The sequence below is a fragment of the Copadichromis virginalis genome, linkage group LG23, assembly GCF_057382275.1.
Source record: "Copadichromis virginalis isolate Kocher_CV1m ecotype Utaka linkage group LG23, C_Virginalis_male_GT1.1, whole genome shotgun sequence".
In the NCBI taxonomy this organism is placed as follows: Eukaryota; Metazoa; Chordata; class Actinopteri; order Cichliformes; family Cichlidae; genus Copadichromis; species Copadichromis virginalis.
In genome coordinates, this window is record NC_140639.1 from 3,718,039 (window position 1) to 3,732,834 (window position 14,796).

Sequence of the window (14,796 nt, forward strand, 5' to 3'; positions counted from 1 at the left end):
GGATCAAGTGCTCAGGTCACAAAAACTGTCGCTCACCAATCATTTTTCAGAAATCCCTACTTGTGTGATAGAATAAGAGCGTAAATTCAATTAAAAACGGAACCAATACACGAATACAAACAGCTAAAATAAAAAAAAACAGAAACTTTAAAATAACTTAGACATTGTTTATGTAGAAAACAAACTGTATTTTCTCCTATAAGTGCTCTCCGTGTGCTACATGATCTGTCACTGTAGTGTTTTTGTTTTTCTAAATTTTGCTGATATGCGCAACTATGTGTTGCGCATTGTGCCATTTCTTTAAACTGCTTCCAGAGACAGATGTGTGAACAGTCACGGGATCGCGTACGCGCAGGCCTTCAGTGGCGTGCAAAGCAGATGTACCCCTAAGTCCACGTATGTGGCCATTAAAAGAATGTATACCAATTTGCGCACAGGCGACACATTTATTAGTCACGGGCACTTCCCAAAGCTTTATTTTATCCACGTGGATCGTAAAATATGACAAATTAAAAATGACCAATAAAAAAAACTTTTTTTTTAAATCCAGTAAACACGAACCAGACTTTATACGATCCCCACTCTTCTTAAACAGGCTAGAATGACGGGTGCAGTAGCCTTACCTGATATCATATTCTGGTGATCCTTGCGCAGTAATACTATCTTCAGTCATTAATACCCCTGCCCCGATAAAGCGTGTGTGTGCATAGACCAGGCAGGCCATCGTCTTTATTTTCTGCAGCAGGTGTTCTTTTAGTCTGTCGAGTCGGCAGGGCGAAGATCTTCCAAAGTTAATATTGTGTTTCCAGAGATGATGGGGAGTTCACTGTCCTCGCTTTGTTTACACATTCTAAATTAATTAAGCGAAGGATTCCTCTGTCTGTTGCAAAAACACGGAGGCTGGAGGGAGGCTGGGTGCAGCGAGGGGAGGCTGTGATTTATTGCGGCGGTGCAGATATAGGGCCGCGGATCGCCTCTCCTCCAGGCCGGGGAGCCGCGGACCGAGCCAACATTCCTGTGCGGGGGCGAGAAAGGGAGGCTCGCCTGCACGCACATAAAAACACAAGGGACGTGGAGAGGGTGATCTCTATGGGACAAGAAATGGTCATGTATACAAGTGAAAGTATCTGGGGGGAAAGTGCATAAAAATGAAGGAAGGAAGCCTCACCAGTGCTTTCACAAGTCGAGGGGAAACAACGTGGAGTGTCTCTGTCTATGTGTGTGTGTCCAGAATGTCCCCACCAGTATAACGAGAATGGTTTGTTTTTATTATTAGCACACTCCAGAGTTATCCCAACTGTGCAGCAGCAGGTTTTATAATTATGTATCCAGGCAGGCCTGTAGGAGCATAACCAGCGGAGGTTAAGGAGGAATCTGATTTCTCTCATCAGAGGAATCTGTTTGTATCATAGAACAAAGTTGACGGATTTTAAAGCTTATAGATGAATCTTTTAAAATAGGAAGCCAGCTTTTGTGCCTTTAAGGCTACAGGAGGCGGGTATTCTCATCCTACATATTGGCATCTTTATATTATATTATATTATATTATATTATATTATATTATATTATATTATATTATATTATATTATATTATATTATATTATATTATATATGAGTAAACGTGACTATTCTCTTAACACCCCGAAATCAGGAACTTGACCTTGATTATCGTACGCAGTCACACATCCCGCAGAAAAATCACACACACACTCATGGTGTCCTTGTACTGTCAGCGCACTCTGTCCTTACGTCCTTCAAGATGCAGCGGTGAACGATGCATCGATCGGGGGCATGACGTTATTGGCAGGGCTGTGAGATATTTAAGTAAAACGATTTTATTTAATCCTCTGGGGTCATATAGTGTGTACTGAAAAACATTAATAATAATCATCATTATCATCATCATCATAATCCTGGTTACCATATAATTTATTGTTATTATTATTATTATTATTATTATTATTATTATTATTAATTATTATATGACCTAGCTCTTTATTTTTCCCGAGGACTTGAAGAGCCTAAAGGGAACAAATATTTAGAATGAAATGAAAATAGTTCTAAATGTATGTTGACATCTAAAGCCTATAAATAAATTTTAGCGGGTTTAAGGCTGCTTATACGCCCAAGCAGGGGCATATGGAAGCGGTTAGAAAGAGACTGGAATTGCCCCGAAAACTAAAATGTGTTTATGGTGACTGTTGAGTCATTTGGCTGTCACTTCACATAGCACTCAGTTATTTCGTTTGAGGGAAAACGTCACGAAAATGACGAATGTCGTTGTGGTGTCGGGATCAAGTCGCAGTCTGGTGCTGAAAGCACGGGTGGTCTCGGAGTGACAACAGCGCCAAAGAACTTTATGAAGTATTAAGCTATCAGTGTGCATGCAGTGATTACATGCTGCGTGGGACTTGCATGACAAATTAAAGAGTGTTTTTAAAGATGCGCCCCTGATATCTTTGTGTTTGTGCTCGTTGCTCGCAGTGGTTTGAGGAAGAGCAAGTTCCACTTCTATTCTGGTCACAAGCCTTTAATCTTACAGCAGAGATGGAGCTTGGATGGTCAGTGCGCATTCGAGCTGAAAATCCATACAAATTAGTTCAGTCTCAAATGGTCCGTTTTCAAAGCTCTTTCCCTCTGCATGAACCTCCCCGTGGCGGATCTGTAGCTTGCATTAAAAGTCTCGCGATTTTTATTGGCTTCGTTTTCGTTCCTGTCGTTATTTAACCGTTTAACCACCTCTGCACACGCTTGATGTGGATTTTAATGGTCTGATGCGGCGCATAATGACTCCCTATCAGCGTGGGCGTGCGGAGAAAACTCTCAATAGTGCGCTAATGTTTTTTCCACCTCATTTACTCTGCAAATTATACATAGAGGATATCAATTAACACTGTGGATATACCGGGAGAGGCGCTAATCATAATGATTTCCCAAAAGCTGTATGCGACTTTTATTAGTTGTCCAATTTTAGCTAACAAGGAGAGGAGAAGAAATAGAAATGAAATAAAGGCTGCTTCTGAGTAAAGAAAGTAGTCATGTGTTGGTTTTCGTTTCAAAGACTTTCAGTGAGCTGTGCTGAGGGGAAAACACAGGAGTCAGCCCTCCCACCCTTCATCCTTAATAATCATCTGTCAAAACACCCACAAACTAATTTAACCATTTGCGCACAGATCTGGTAAATAAAAGAGGCTTTACACCAGCTTCTGTCTGGAAACATGTGCTCCAACAACTCTGAAAAAGACCAATAGGCCTGTTTTCTGTAGCCGGACTTGTCCCACTGTTTCTTTTGAACGTATCCCGAGACAACACAGATGACATGAAAGCCGAGCAGACCGAGGGCCTTTTGAGAAGATTGCTTTTCAGGGTCCAAATGCATGTGGCTGGTCTCACAGGGGACCGCTCGCTGTGCGCACATTCACTCCCCTGGGCCAGGGGTCCACACTGACAACATCAACAAACGGCCAAAAAGCCGCATTATGGTGGATTAGGAGCCTGGTGAAAAATGCTGCTACAAATTAGCAACGAAAGCCCAAAAGACCGTGGGTATATCCTTGTTCACTTTCAATTACAGACCGCCGAGGCCCGCTAATGTTCCCATTCATTTAAAGCCTTTGTAACTCGCTAGAAAATGGTCCTTTACAAGCGAGCAAGAGCCACACAAGGGGAATGCATGCCCACTGTTGCGTGATATTCGTGCGTGTTATAAACGTCGAGCCGTGTTTGAAACATTTAAAACCGAATTTTGTGGGTTTCGTTTCTCACAGCTTAAATTAGTCTTAATTTAGCGGACTGCATGCCCAGGACGCCAAATTGGTTTAATTGGTCAAATCAACACTTGAATTAGTCACATTTAGGAATTGAACGACTGATACATCGTTAAAACTGTGGGTTATTCAGGTGGGCAGGATATGGACTGTAAGTGTCATTATAAATAAATAAATAAAAGTAGCTTAAATGCAATGAAATCTACGACATTTAGTTTTCAGTTTAAAAAATTGTTGCAAATATAACATGAATGCAATTCGTTATTGTTCAGTCTATGGCGTCGAGTCTGCTTGAAGGTCATCTTCCCATGCAATAAAAAAAACATTTCTTTAAGTCACAAACATTTATTATTCTTGTCATTACAACAAAAATGACCTATGAACATTTAGGTGTTTTTCTATTGGCAACACATGACATACTGTATGCTTCACAGATTAAATTGCGAATAGGTAGGAACGAACAATTAAAAGGTTGAGAGAGGTAATACGCTCTTTAATACCAAAAGTCACATAGCCTAAGGGTCCACTGACAACATGAAATGATATTGTCACAAATTTACCATGTAGAGAAGATTCAGGGGGAGTGATAGTGGAAAAATTGTAGTGTTATTTTTTTAAATTTCAGAAACACCCCTTTGTCTCCGTGTGCTTTCTAAGTAAAAACCTGAGTTTACAGTCTCTTGTCAGCATATCTCAACAACAGTGCCACTTTTTCTATAGACACAAAATAAAAAACAATATAAATCAGAATAAAATTCTCAATTGTATTTTGGAAAAAAAAATCAAAAATAATCCCCCGTAACCACTTAGGACAAATTTAACTTATGTTAAAATAACAGACTCCTTTTTTCCCCTCCACTGACAATTGAAGGCCACACGCCACACTGCAGGCCAGCATTATTTAAAAAGCTCCCTCTCCGAGTTTCTCTTGCTTTTGTCTCTCAATATTATACACATATTTACACCCTATAAATAAACCTGTCTCTCCTCGTACACTGTTAAGAAACTGGGAGAACAAGAAACATTCTTACTTCCCGAAGAATGTTTACCCTACCTTCACAGAGGACGACGCCACAATTGATTTTTTTTCATGAAAAATATTCAGAGGGCATTCTGGCAGTCTTTTCTTTTTCTCCTATTTCTTAAAAAGGGCAAGTGTTCATATTCGGGGTTTTACTGGAAAAAGTTTGACTCTGCGGCCCAGGTTGTAATATGCTCTCCTGTGCTAAGTTCAAATGACTTGAGGCAGAGGCCAGTGCTGGGGTCAGCATGGCCAGAATCTGAGCCTGGCTTCCCGGCTGTGCGCTGTAGGAAGAAGCGGTGGAGTTGGCTGCACCAATGATATTATCAATGGAGAACGAAGGTCGACTCGGGGCGCTGGAGTCCGTCTTGAGGGGTGGCAGAGAGGGGCTTAGCTGAGGATAAAAAGGCTTTCTTAAATCGGTCCCTAAAAGGGAGGGCAGATGATGCGGCGCGGGGAATATGGAGGCTGATGAGGGCAAGGTGCAGGGGGCGTTAGGGAACGGGAAGGAACCACCTGTGTGGTGTGGGTGGTAAGGGTTGTGGGCTGCGTGGAAGTTCTGCAGCTGAAGTCCATAGTTGTATCCATACGGCGCATATCCAAATCCTGGTAGAAAGCCACCGGAGTCCCTGAGGATATCATTATTTTGGTGCCTCTTGAAGCGCTTCCGCCTGCGCAAGAAGCTCCCGTTGTCGAACATGTCTGCGGAATCCGGGTCGAGAGTCCAGTAGTTGCCCTTCCCGGGGTTGCCGGGCTCCCGTGGGATTTTCACAAAGCAGTCGTTAAGGGAAAGGTTGTGACGAATGGAGTTTTGCCACGCAGGGAATTTTTCCCGGTAATAGGGAAATCTATTGCTAATAAACTCGCAGATCTCACTCAGAGTGAGACGTTTCTTGGGGCTCTGCAGGATGGCCATGGTGATCAGAGCGATGTAAGAGTACGGTGGTTTCACAAGTGCACTTTTTCTGGGTTTGTCCCCAATCGCAGTCCCGGTCTCTGCATTGGACCCGACCTGATCTGACGGGCAGTCAGAGCTGCTGAGCCCTGGAGAGGCAACCCTCTCGGCCGTGTTCTGGGAGTAATTATCGTCCGAGTCATTGTCGAAGTTGAAGTCATGGTGGATGTACTTTCCGTCTTTTCCAACCGATATGTCACCACCAACCACATCGATGTCCACATCCTCGGACAATGCAGAGCTGTCGGACATATCCGTCCCTAAAGTCATCCTTGGAGTTGCCGCTTGTCTTCCTCCTCTCTCCCAGATTTCCTCCTGCTCTCGTCCGGTGAGGCTACAGAGCGAGAGCGCGCACACACCCTTCCTCTCTGCCTTACAACCACACAAGGGTTTTATTGCAGCTTTATCTCCAACTACCGAAATCACACATGGCTAAAATTGAAAAAGACAAATAACTCTTTGACCTGTGGATTTGGCGTGTCCTCGGAGTCCGAGTCTGGTCAAGCGGGGCCGTGCGACGCTCTCATCGAGAAAACTTCTGGGAGTCACGCGTAAAAAAATAGAGTCAAAGATCAACGATCTTGCACCGATAAGAAGTCGTGTTTTCCTCAGACACGATGGTTTCCGTCTGTGATCACTTCAAGCTTATTCTTATTGTTCAAAAACCTACTTCGGGGCATCCAAATGTCTTTTCAAAAAAGCTTTTACGCACAAGATTGGGTAGGTATCCAGCCAGACTGTCACACTATCCTCCTTAGTGCTCAAAAGGTATTTATAGGGCCACGCTGATCACGTGGTCTTTGAGTCACTGTTACCAGGAACTGGACGAAATTATCCAGCAAAAAACAATATTTGCATTTGCTCTTGAATATTATATCATATGTTAAAATGTTATACTAATAACAGAAGCACTCAAGTCTACACAGGTTGAAACGACATCAGTTGTTCCCTTGTATATGTACATATTTTAAGACCTCCAAGTGCGAAGATCTCAAATATTCTGTGCATATTTTATGCTTTATCAGAGGGAAAAGAATATAAGAAATAGGTATGTGAATGTATGTGTTAAAAGTGAAAAACTGTCTTACTGGTAGCTTCTTATTCACTTTAAAAAAAGAAAGAAAAAAGTTTCATACCTGGACATGAAGTGTTTGATTCACTTAAAGAAGACACCGTGACTTCAGGGGAAGGTGCACCACTGATGGTGACTGATCAGAAAAAAGATTATAAAATTATTATTATCATTATTGATAATAATAATAAAAATAATAAAATGATAATAATAATAATAATAATAATAATAATAATAATAATAATAATAATAATAATAATGCACGCATATTGAGAGAAATCAAAATTTTGAATCTGTTCATAAAGTAAAAAAGATGAAAAGAAAAGATAATAACAATCTGCAGCTCAAGTTATTATTATTACTAGTATTGTTATAAAGCTTTTTAATTGAGGTTAATTTATGAAGTAGAGTGCACAGCACTTTAAAATCCGAGTGTGAAATAGATTTTTTTTTAAATATACATATTTTACTAAAATAGTCCTCGACACGTTTTGGTTTTTTTTTTTTTGTTCAGTATTTTACATTTTTCTTTCGATTTTATCTAATGTAACGTAACCTTAAATCCGTTTTGTTTATTCAAGTATCCAAAGTGCTGCATAAATAAGTTGTACAAGCGGAGCATGCACAACTGTCTGAAAGGTTTCAGACAGGCGCATAATTCCGTGATTCAAACGAAGAAAAAATTCTCACGGGTTTAGTGTTTTCCTCATCAACAATTCGCAGCATTATTCGTGGGCATTTTTTGCATATTTTACAGTGTTACACGGGGGTATAGTGTGCCGCAACCTGCTTCAATTCATCTTCGTGAAAGGCCAGGAGCAGATGACAAAGTGCAATGTGTGCGGGCTTATTTAAAGCAGGCGGGCATTCCAGTTCATTATGGGGCAGAAACATCGAATTACTGTAATGCGTTTACATCAGCACCCCATTAATCCTAGCTACAGATCAAACAGCAAACAGATCAGATTCATATATGTCATATTTTTTGCTTTTAGGGTGGGTTTTTTGTTTGTTTGTTTTTGGGTTTGGGAAAGTCAAAGAACAAGACTTTCATGCGTTTTCGAAGACACTTGTTTTCTTTATGTTGTTTGTTGCCTTTTCTTGAACAGTGTGTGTGTGTGTGTGTGTGTGTGTGTGTGTGTGTGTGTGTGTGTGTGTGTGTGTGTGTGTGTGTGTGTGTGTGTGTGTGTGTGTGTTGTTTTTACTGATAGAGCAAGTTCAAATCGAGCATGCGTAACCTTAAACATGGAAGCGCTTGCTGATCTATGTGTCCTGCTCTCTGACCTGCCTGTCACAAGTCTTTAAAAATCTGAAATAGACGCTCTGACACCTGCCTGACAGCTACCCAAGAGACATAACACATTAACTTATATTAGATCATTCTTACGGAACCCAAGGCCCAGCCTTAGTTTTATTCACAGATCAGCGAAAATATTGCTCTTATTTGTTTATTTATTCCCTCTATTATCTTTTAAAACACCGACCATATGTCACAATGACCTGCCTTACGAACAGAAGGGGTAGCAATTCGCATTGCCTTCATTTGATAACTAATGCTGGTTTTTTACTTACAGTATAACCAATGAATTAATTATATACATATTTACGTAAAAATATTGTCAGTCTACTTAATGCTACGTGTGTAATCACGTGGAAGTAAGAAGAGTAAGAGTTACCGGAGCTTTTGAGAAGTTATCATCTTTTAAAGCTTCAGTAGGCGTTAGTTCATATTCTCTGCGACTCTCAAAAAGAAGAGGCTTATTTCAGTTTATGGTGTTAAGGCGCCCTCTGCTGTTTGCAGAGCAGTGATGATTAAAGTCTTGCACTCGCAGGTGAGACTAGCTGTGACTCATTCAAGCAGCAAATCGGTAAAACTTGCACTGACTGGCAGAGGTTATTGAAACATTCTCACGTAATGAGGAAACCACTTTATACAATGCAAAAGCCTTTGTTAGAAAAATTAATATAGTTTTATTTTTTTTATAATGCCAGAGAAGTACATAACTTCTATATTAGGCTATAAAATATCAACTACTGTTGATGTGCAACACAACACTTCCTGAAATAAACTGTCTGGCTGAATAGACGGTTAGTGCTTGACTTGAGGTTAAGGGAGCAGATTGTACTGTGAGACTAACACCTGCTGAAAACTCATATGTAATGTAAATGAAGCCTGGTATAGCTACACATGAGCGCCTGCTGGATATTATTTTTAAATTGATGGCAAATAAAGAATAAAAATGTGATCATAATGACTGGATTGTGGCTTTCCTGGATGTCCTTTGGGATACTTAAAAAATAACATTTTGCTTAAACAGTCACATTGTGTGTCTCAAACCTTCAGTGCGTTTTGTTGACGTAAGCACTTTTCAGCACTTGAATATGAAAATTAGATTGAGATTGCATCTCAGTGATGAAACACGAACACCGAACAAGACTTACCAACAAAATAAAAATTTAAATAAGCTCATTTCAATAAATCAGAAAGTGTTTTCACTGGTGACTGCTCTTCAAAATATGTTCGGGTAAATCATAATTCAAAAAGTTAATGATTAAAAAACTTAATGGAGGGTGGAGAAAATTATACAAGCTGGACACGTCGTGCCTTTGCTTCCACCTAGTGGTGAGGCAGCTGTCCGAGTCCTTCGGCGACTTCAGCGCTTCAGAGTTATCTAATAAAAGTTTTGGGGCGTTTTTGCTGAATACACGGTTGTTGTGATTGGTTGGCGTGAGGTTTGGGCGGTGATGAGCAGACCTGGACTTTGAATTTGACTTTTCTGTTAGAATTGTTAGAAATTGTTGGGTTTTATCCTTCAAACGGAACAACCATTACAGTTTATACTTGCAAGTAAGTGCTTTACTCATGGGTATGTTTGCGTTTCCACAAATTTGTCCCAGGTGCCTAAAACGGAATGTTTTTCTTACACCTTTCTTCAATCTGTATTATAAGTCAAATATAAGTCATATAACTGTTTACACGATAATTTATCCCAGAGATAAAAAAAAATTGTCCCAGCTGTTGTCTGAAACATATTTTGTCTCCAGCAATAACTGCTATGCACACTTTCTTTATGTCCTTATTTCATTAGATTACCAGGAAATTAATTTCCACAAAATACGGCTCATATGTGGCTCTTTTTTTGTTGTTTTCTTTTCTTGTGTTGTATTGCTGTTGTTACAATTCACAAGTCTAGAAAATTACATGTAAAAATCCATAAAGAGGAAAAGCCTACAAGATATTAAAGATTATTATAGCAGGGATGCTTAACATAGCATAACAGTAATTAATAATTAATTAACAAATTTAAAAAAAAAGGCTTAATGCAGGTTTTGGGGCATTTATTTATTTATTTTTACAGTTTGAGTATCTTTGTTAAATCGCCATGCATCTTTGCTAACCTGAATTCCATGTGATTGGTATCAAATTCAAGAATGATGGTAAAGATGATTTTATTTTTAGTTTTGAGTCTAGTTTTTTAATTGAACACTTCTCAATAAAAACTCTATTTGTTTTATGTCATTTATTATTGATTATGTCAGTGAAATACATTTAAAATATAATTATTCATTCGTGCATTTGAACACAGAAAGTTCGAGTCTACCTGTACCCAACTCAAGACGTCATTTTAAAAGTGTGGATTTTGAATGGTTCATTGGTGATTCGTGGTGATGCAATGATTCATTCCAAAGAACTGACTAAAGTGGTTTATTTGTGAACTGGTTTAATATTTTCTCACACCAATTTAGGTTAAATCAATGTAAGAAAACTGTGTTCATAGATTTTAGCTTGTATTGACATGGAATCTTTTAAAAATAAATATTACCCATTTTCATAGTTTTAAAGTTTTAAATGGTCAAGGAAAAAGGCTACATTTACTTTACTGTAAAAATCCTTTTTATTTCCTTTTTATATCCTTTGTCGCGTGTAATGCTAACACCCTTCCTTTAATAAAGTCTTTACATCAGCACAATATTTACATAAAAAAACAGCAGACGTGAAACAGCAGACGTGAACAGTCTATAAGTCTATAAGAAACATGTAAACTTAAAAACAAACGGCAAAATACAGGAAATACGAAAGCAGTGTTTCACAGATTAGTACATATTGAGATACACTCATGGAATGTGTCAAACTAAATGGCTTTACACCTTTTCAAATAGGAATGTTTCATAGTGAGGCTCGGTCTTATTGTGTCATGTCCTTTTGAGCTTGGCAAAAATTAAATTCCGAAATTCCAGCGTGAACTAAATCTATTATTTATTGTTATGCTGACTGAATAATATGGACCTTTTATTTTTAAGCTGTTCTTCTGATTAATTTGGGGCTTTTTCCTTTAATGGGCAATTTAGGTCTAGAATCCTTCCTGTCTGCACTCAATTAAGTTTTTAGTTTTCATCTTACATATACCGCTCTAATCCTGACGCAAAGTTGGCTTGTCTCATGTAAGTGTTGTTGTAGTTCATGGGGCTGGAGAGGCCCAGTAGCTGCTCCGAGTGCTCGGCGCAGGAGCTCGGGCGCAATGCCGGTAGGGAGAGCCGGTTGCTCGTACAGTACACTTGGGAGCTGCCCGGGGAGAATCCGGACTGGGTCATGGTGGGTAGATTTGGAGGAGAAGCCGGAGAGGAATATGGGTACCCGGTGGTCAGGTTGGATGAAAGGTTCCCGCTGTTTCTGCTCAGCATGTTCGCTGACGGGTTGACAGTCTGAGTCTGGAAGCAAGCAGACGGGTCGGCGCCGGTTACCGAGCAGCTGGAGGTCATAGTGCTCAGATCGCCTCCACCCAGTCCCAGCGCTTGGGAGTTGAGGTCCCCAACTGGGCCGCTCTGCACAACCGTCTGCTGACTGATGATGTTGTCGATGCTGAACATGCGCGGCTGTCCTTGGCTGACTCCAGCAGAGGTCTGGTAATGATGCAGCATGGCTGGGTGTGGGGATGTGGCCGTCAGCTGAGAGCCGTAACCTGACCCTATGCCGGCATACAGGGCGTTTGGATACGAAGGCCTTCCCATTGGCGTTGGCGTAAAAGCGCTGGAGCTCTGCATGTAACCGGGGTATGTGCTAACGTCTGTGCGCTTGAATCTTTTCCTTCTCCTCAAAAAACTTCCGTTGTCAAACATGTCCTCAGCTGCGGGGTCTAACGTCCAGTAATTGCCTTTACCTGGTCTGCCGGGCTCCCGGGGGATCTTCACAAAGCAGTCATTGAGCGTGAGGTTGTGGCGGATTGAGTTCTGCCACTTCTTCGAGTTCTCCCTGTAGAAAGGAAAGCGCTCCATTATGAACTTATAAATGCCCCCTAAGGTGAGTTTCCTCTCCGGGGAGTTGGCAATGGCCATTGCGATGAGAGCGATGTAGCTGTAGGGAGGCTTCCCCCTCTGGACGGGCCTCTTCCTCCTGCGGCTCCCCGAGGGCAGGTGCTCTTCAGTCTGACCCAGAGCGCCTCCGTCCTCCGTGTTGGGACTGTTTCCTCGGGGCTCGGACTTGATCAAAATGCTTTCCTTTGACCGGGCCTGCAGCATCAAAGGCGGCGGAGGCAGTGGCGAGTCCAGGCTCACATTTGGAGACATGACAACAGGACTTGCCTCGGCAGGTGATTGCTCTGCGGTCATGTTGCACATGCCAGAGAAGTAGGAATAATTTGCTAGATTCATAAAAGAACCAATGCAACGATCGCCTTTTTGTCGAAATGATCAGCAGGGGAAAGAATCAACCAGGTGCATGTACAGCCCCTTGCTCTGGCCCCTATCCTGCCCTGGTGTTTGGGGTAGTGTGTGTGTCAGTTCAGGTGAGAGAAAGGCGTTGACAGTTTTATATGACAGGGCAGGAATGACGCCACTGAGTAGCCAGTGACGACTGAGGCAGGAGGACCCACCGAGTACTCACCCAGAAATTGACAATTTTCTAACAGACTGCTGTTTATATAATACAAAGACTTGCATGTAATGCTAAATTTTTAGATTGTAAAAAGTGTTGTATTTTTACATTGTAGGATTTAACATCTTTAATCAGAAGAGGCCCGTATATGGCAGAACCAAACAATAATATTGCATTTATTTGTCATTCTCACATGGATGTAATGTTTGAGCCACTAACAAAAATTTTAGTGGCATTCTCTGTCTCTCTCTCTCTCTTTCTCCTTGTGTGTCTTTATCTCAGCTGCTCTCTCTGTGCTTTCACTAATGCCTGTGTGTATATCCAGGGCAGAAACAACACTCGGAGAGCTGCTCCATGCTACTCCAAACCCAACAGCCAATCCACCAATTGAAAAATAATAACAAGCCACTGAAAACAAGCAATTGAGCTATCAAAGCTTTTGGGCAAGAAAAGTAAATATCCCTTCATTTCATTTTCATTTTTGGAGAGTGATAATCAAACACTCCCCGTGGTGTAGAGGAGAGGTGTTATCTTATGGATTTTGAAGTAAAAACAGGGTTGTGCACACAGTTGGTATGCAGACAACACTCTTTGAAGACCAGAACTTGAAAGTGCTTTTAATTGATCATTCAGGCAAAAAAGAAGGCTGAAGTTAATTGCACAGGTAAAACGCACAGAGATGAACTACCAGTGTTTAAAATGTGGGTTACGGTGTTGAAGCGAGCTGAAGGGAAGCTTAATAATGTCAATGACATCCAAGCAACAAATTAAAGGAAAACCCAGGATAGAAGTGGTGGAATCCCTGGAAGAGTTCATAAGTAAATATTACGTGAGCAGTGTTATAAGTCACGCAATCACCAAAAATCTAATTCAACAACAACACATCACACAAGGTTACATTTTTTGGTAGAAGGGTCAAATCTATGACAAACTAAACTGGGAGCATGCATTTGCCAGACACCATATTGGAATATTTTTTGTTGTTTTTCCTTTTAGTTGATCTCCCAAATATTACTGTACAAATATGTGGTAAATCATTGACAACTAGGTAGAACAGATCCATGGAGACAGAGCGATGATGTTCAAAAGAAGAAAGACGAGATGGCTCGTTTTCCTTCCAACATGAGTAACACAAATAAAAAAGTTTTGACAACAGCCAGACCAAAGCTATTAATCATCGCTGCCCACTCTTCTCCCAGATGCCTTTTCCCCCCGATCACCCTCTCTCTGCCAGCACACAGGAGCTGCCACCTCTTCCCACAGATGACTGGACCCCTCCCCACCCAGCCACAGCTCAGACAACACTAAGCCCAGCTAGCTACTCACAGCCAGTGGCTAACAGCTTCAGACAGGCGTGGGAGCGGGGATGTATCCAAGCAGGATCTGCCCCCAGAGCTGTCAGGTCAGGCAGGACAAACAGGGGCTCAGGCCAGGAAACGAGGCCTTCTGCCTCGGGGCCTGCGGCCTCTTGCTAATCCCCACCCTGACCACCTCATTACCCTGTCAGAGCCTTCACACCTCTCTGTACCTCAACACTATCAGTACATTAGTCATGTTGTACGGCCAGTCTGCATGCTTGTTTCGCTGTCACACCGTACTTTTACTTACTTTATTATGTTGTGGCTAGTCAAGAAAAAGCCCGCTACAGTAAAACATTTTAAATTAAGTCTATGGATGTGGGAGAATTAATCTAAAATGTAGAACAAGAGAAGTTACCAGCACCCAAAAAGTGGAAGTTTCATCTTAGAGTACAAAAACCCTGCTTAATTCTTAATAACTGCAAGAATAGTGACTAAAACTAACTCCAACTCTTAGCTGCAATCCAGTTGTTTAATATGTTTAATAGCTCCATTAGAACATTTTTTATCAAATTAAACTTTCATACATTTGCTATTTTTTATATTTAACTGTATATTAGACTGTAGTCAGTCAGTTGGAGTAACTTCACTGGTGGGAAATATTTGTTTGTTTTTTCGTTAGAAAAAACCCGACTTCCTTAAACCCCTCTGAACCTATGCTGTATTCTAAAGCGAGATGAATCATGTATCATATCGACAGGATTTTAACTGGAAACTACTTGGTAAGTGACAAATTATTTTAACGTAGAAT

General features: G+C 41.0%; 2 protein-coding genes across 2 annotated transcripts; both read right to left on the reverse strand.

Moving 5' to 3' along the window:
- Positions 1-4,019: 4,019 nt before the first annotated feature.
- foxd2 (forkhead box D2) lies at positions 4,020-6,483 on the reverse strand. The gene is made up of 2 exons (XM_085449368.1): positions 6,208-6,483; positions 4,020-6,111 (listed from the first exon to the last, which is right to left on the reverse strand). The coding sequence occupies exon 2, from the start codon at positions 6,011-6,013 to the stop codon at positions 4,910-4,912; it is 1,104 nt and encodes a 367-aa protein (XP_085305494.1). The 5' UTR covers positions 6,014-6,111; positions 6,208-6,483; the 3' UTR covers positions 4,020-4,909.
- A 4,730-nt stretch (positions 6,484-11,213) lies between these two features.
- foxe3 (forkhead box E3) lies at positions 11,214-12,464 on the reverse strand. The gene has a single exon (XM_085449132.1). The coding sequence runs from the start codon at positions 12,462-12,464 to the stop codon at positions 11,214-11,216; it is 1,251 nt and encodes a 416-aa protein (XP_085305258.1).
- Positions 12,465-14,796: the final 2,332 nt, after the last annotated feature.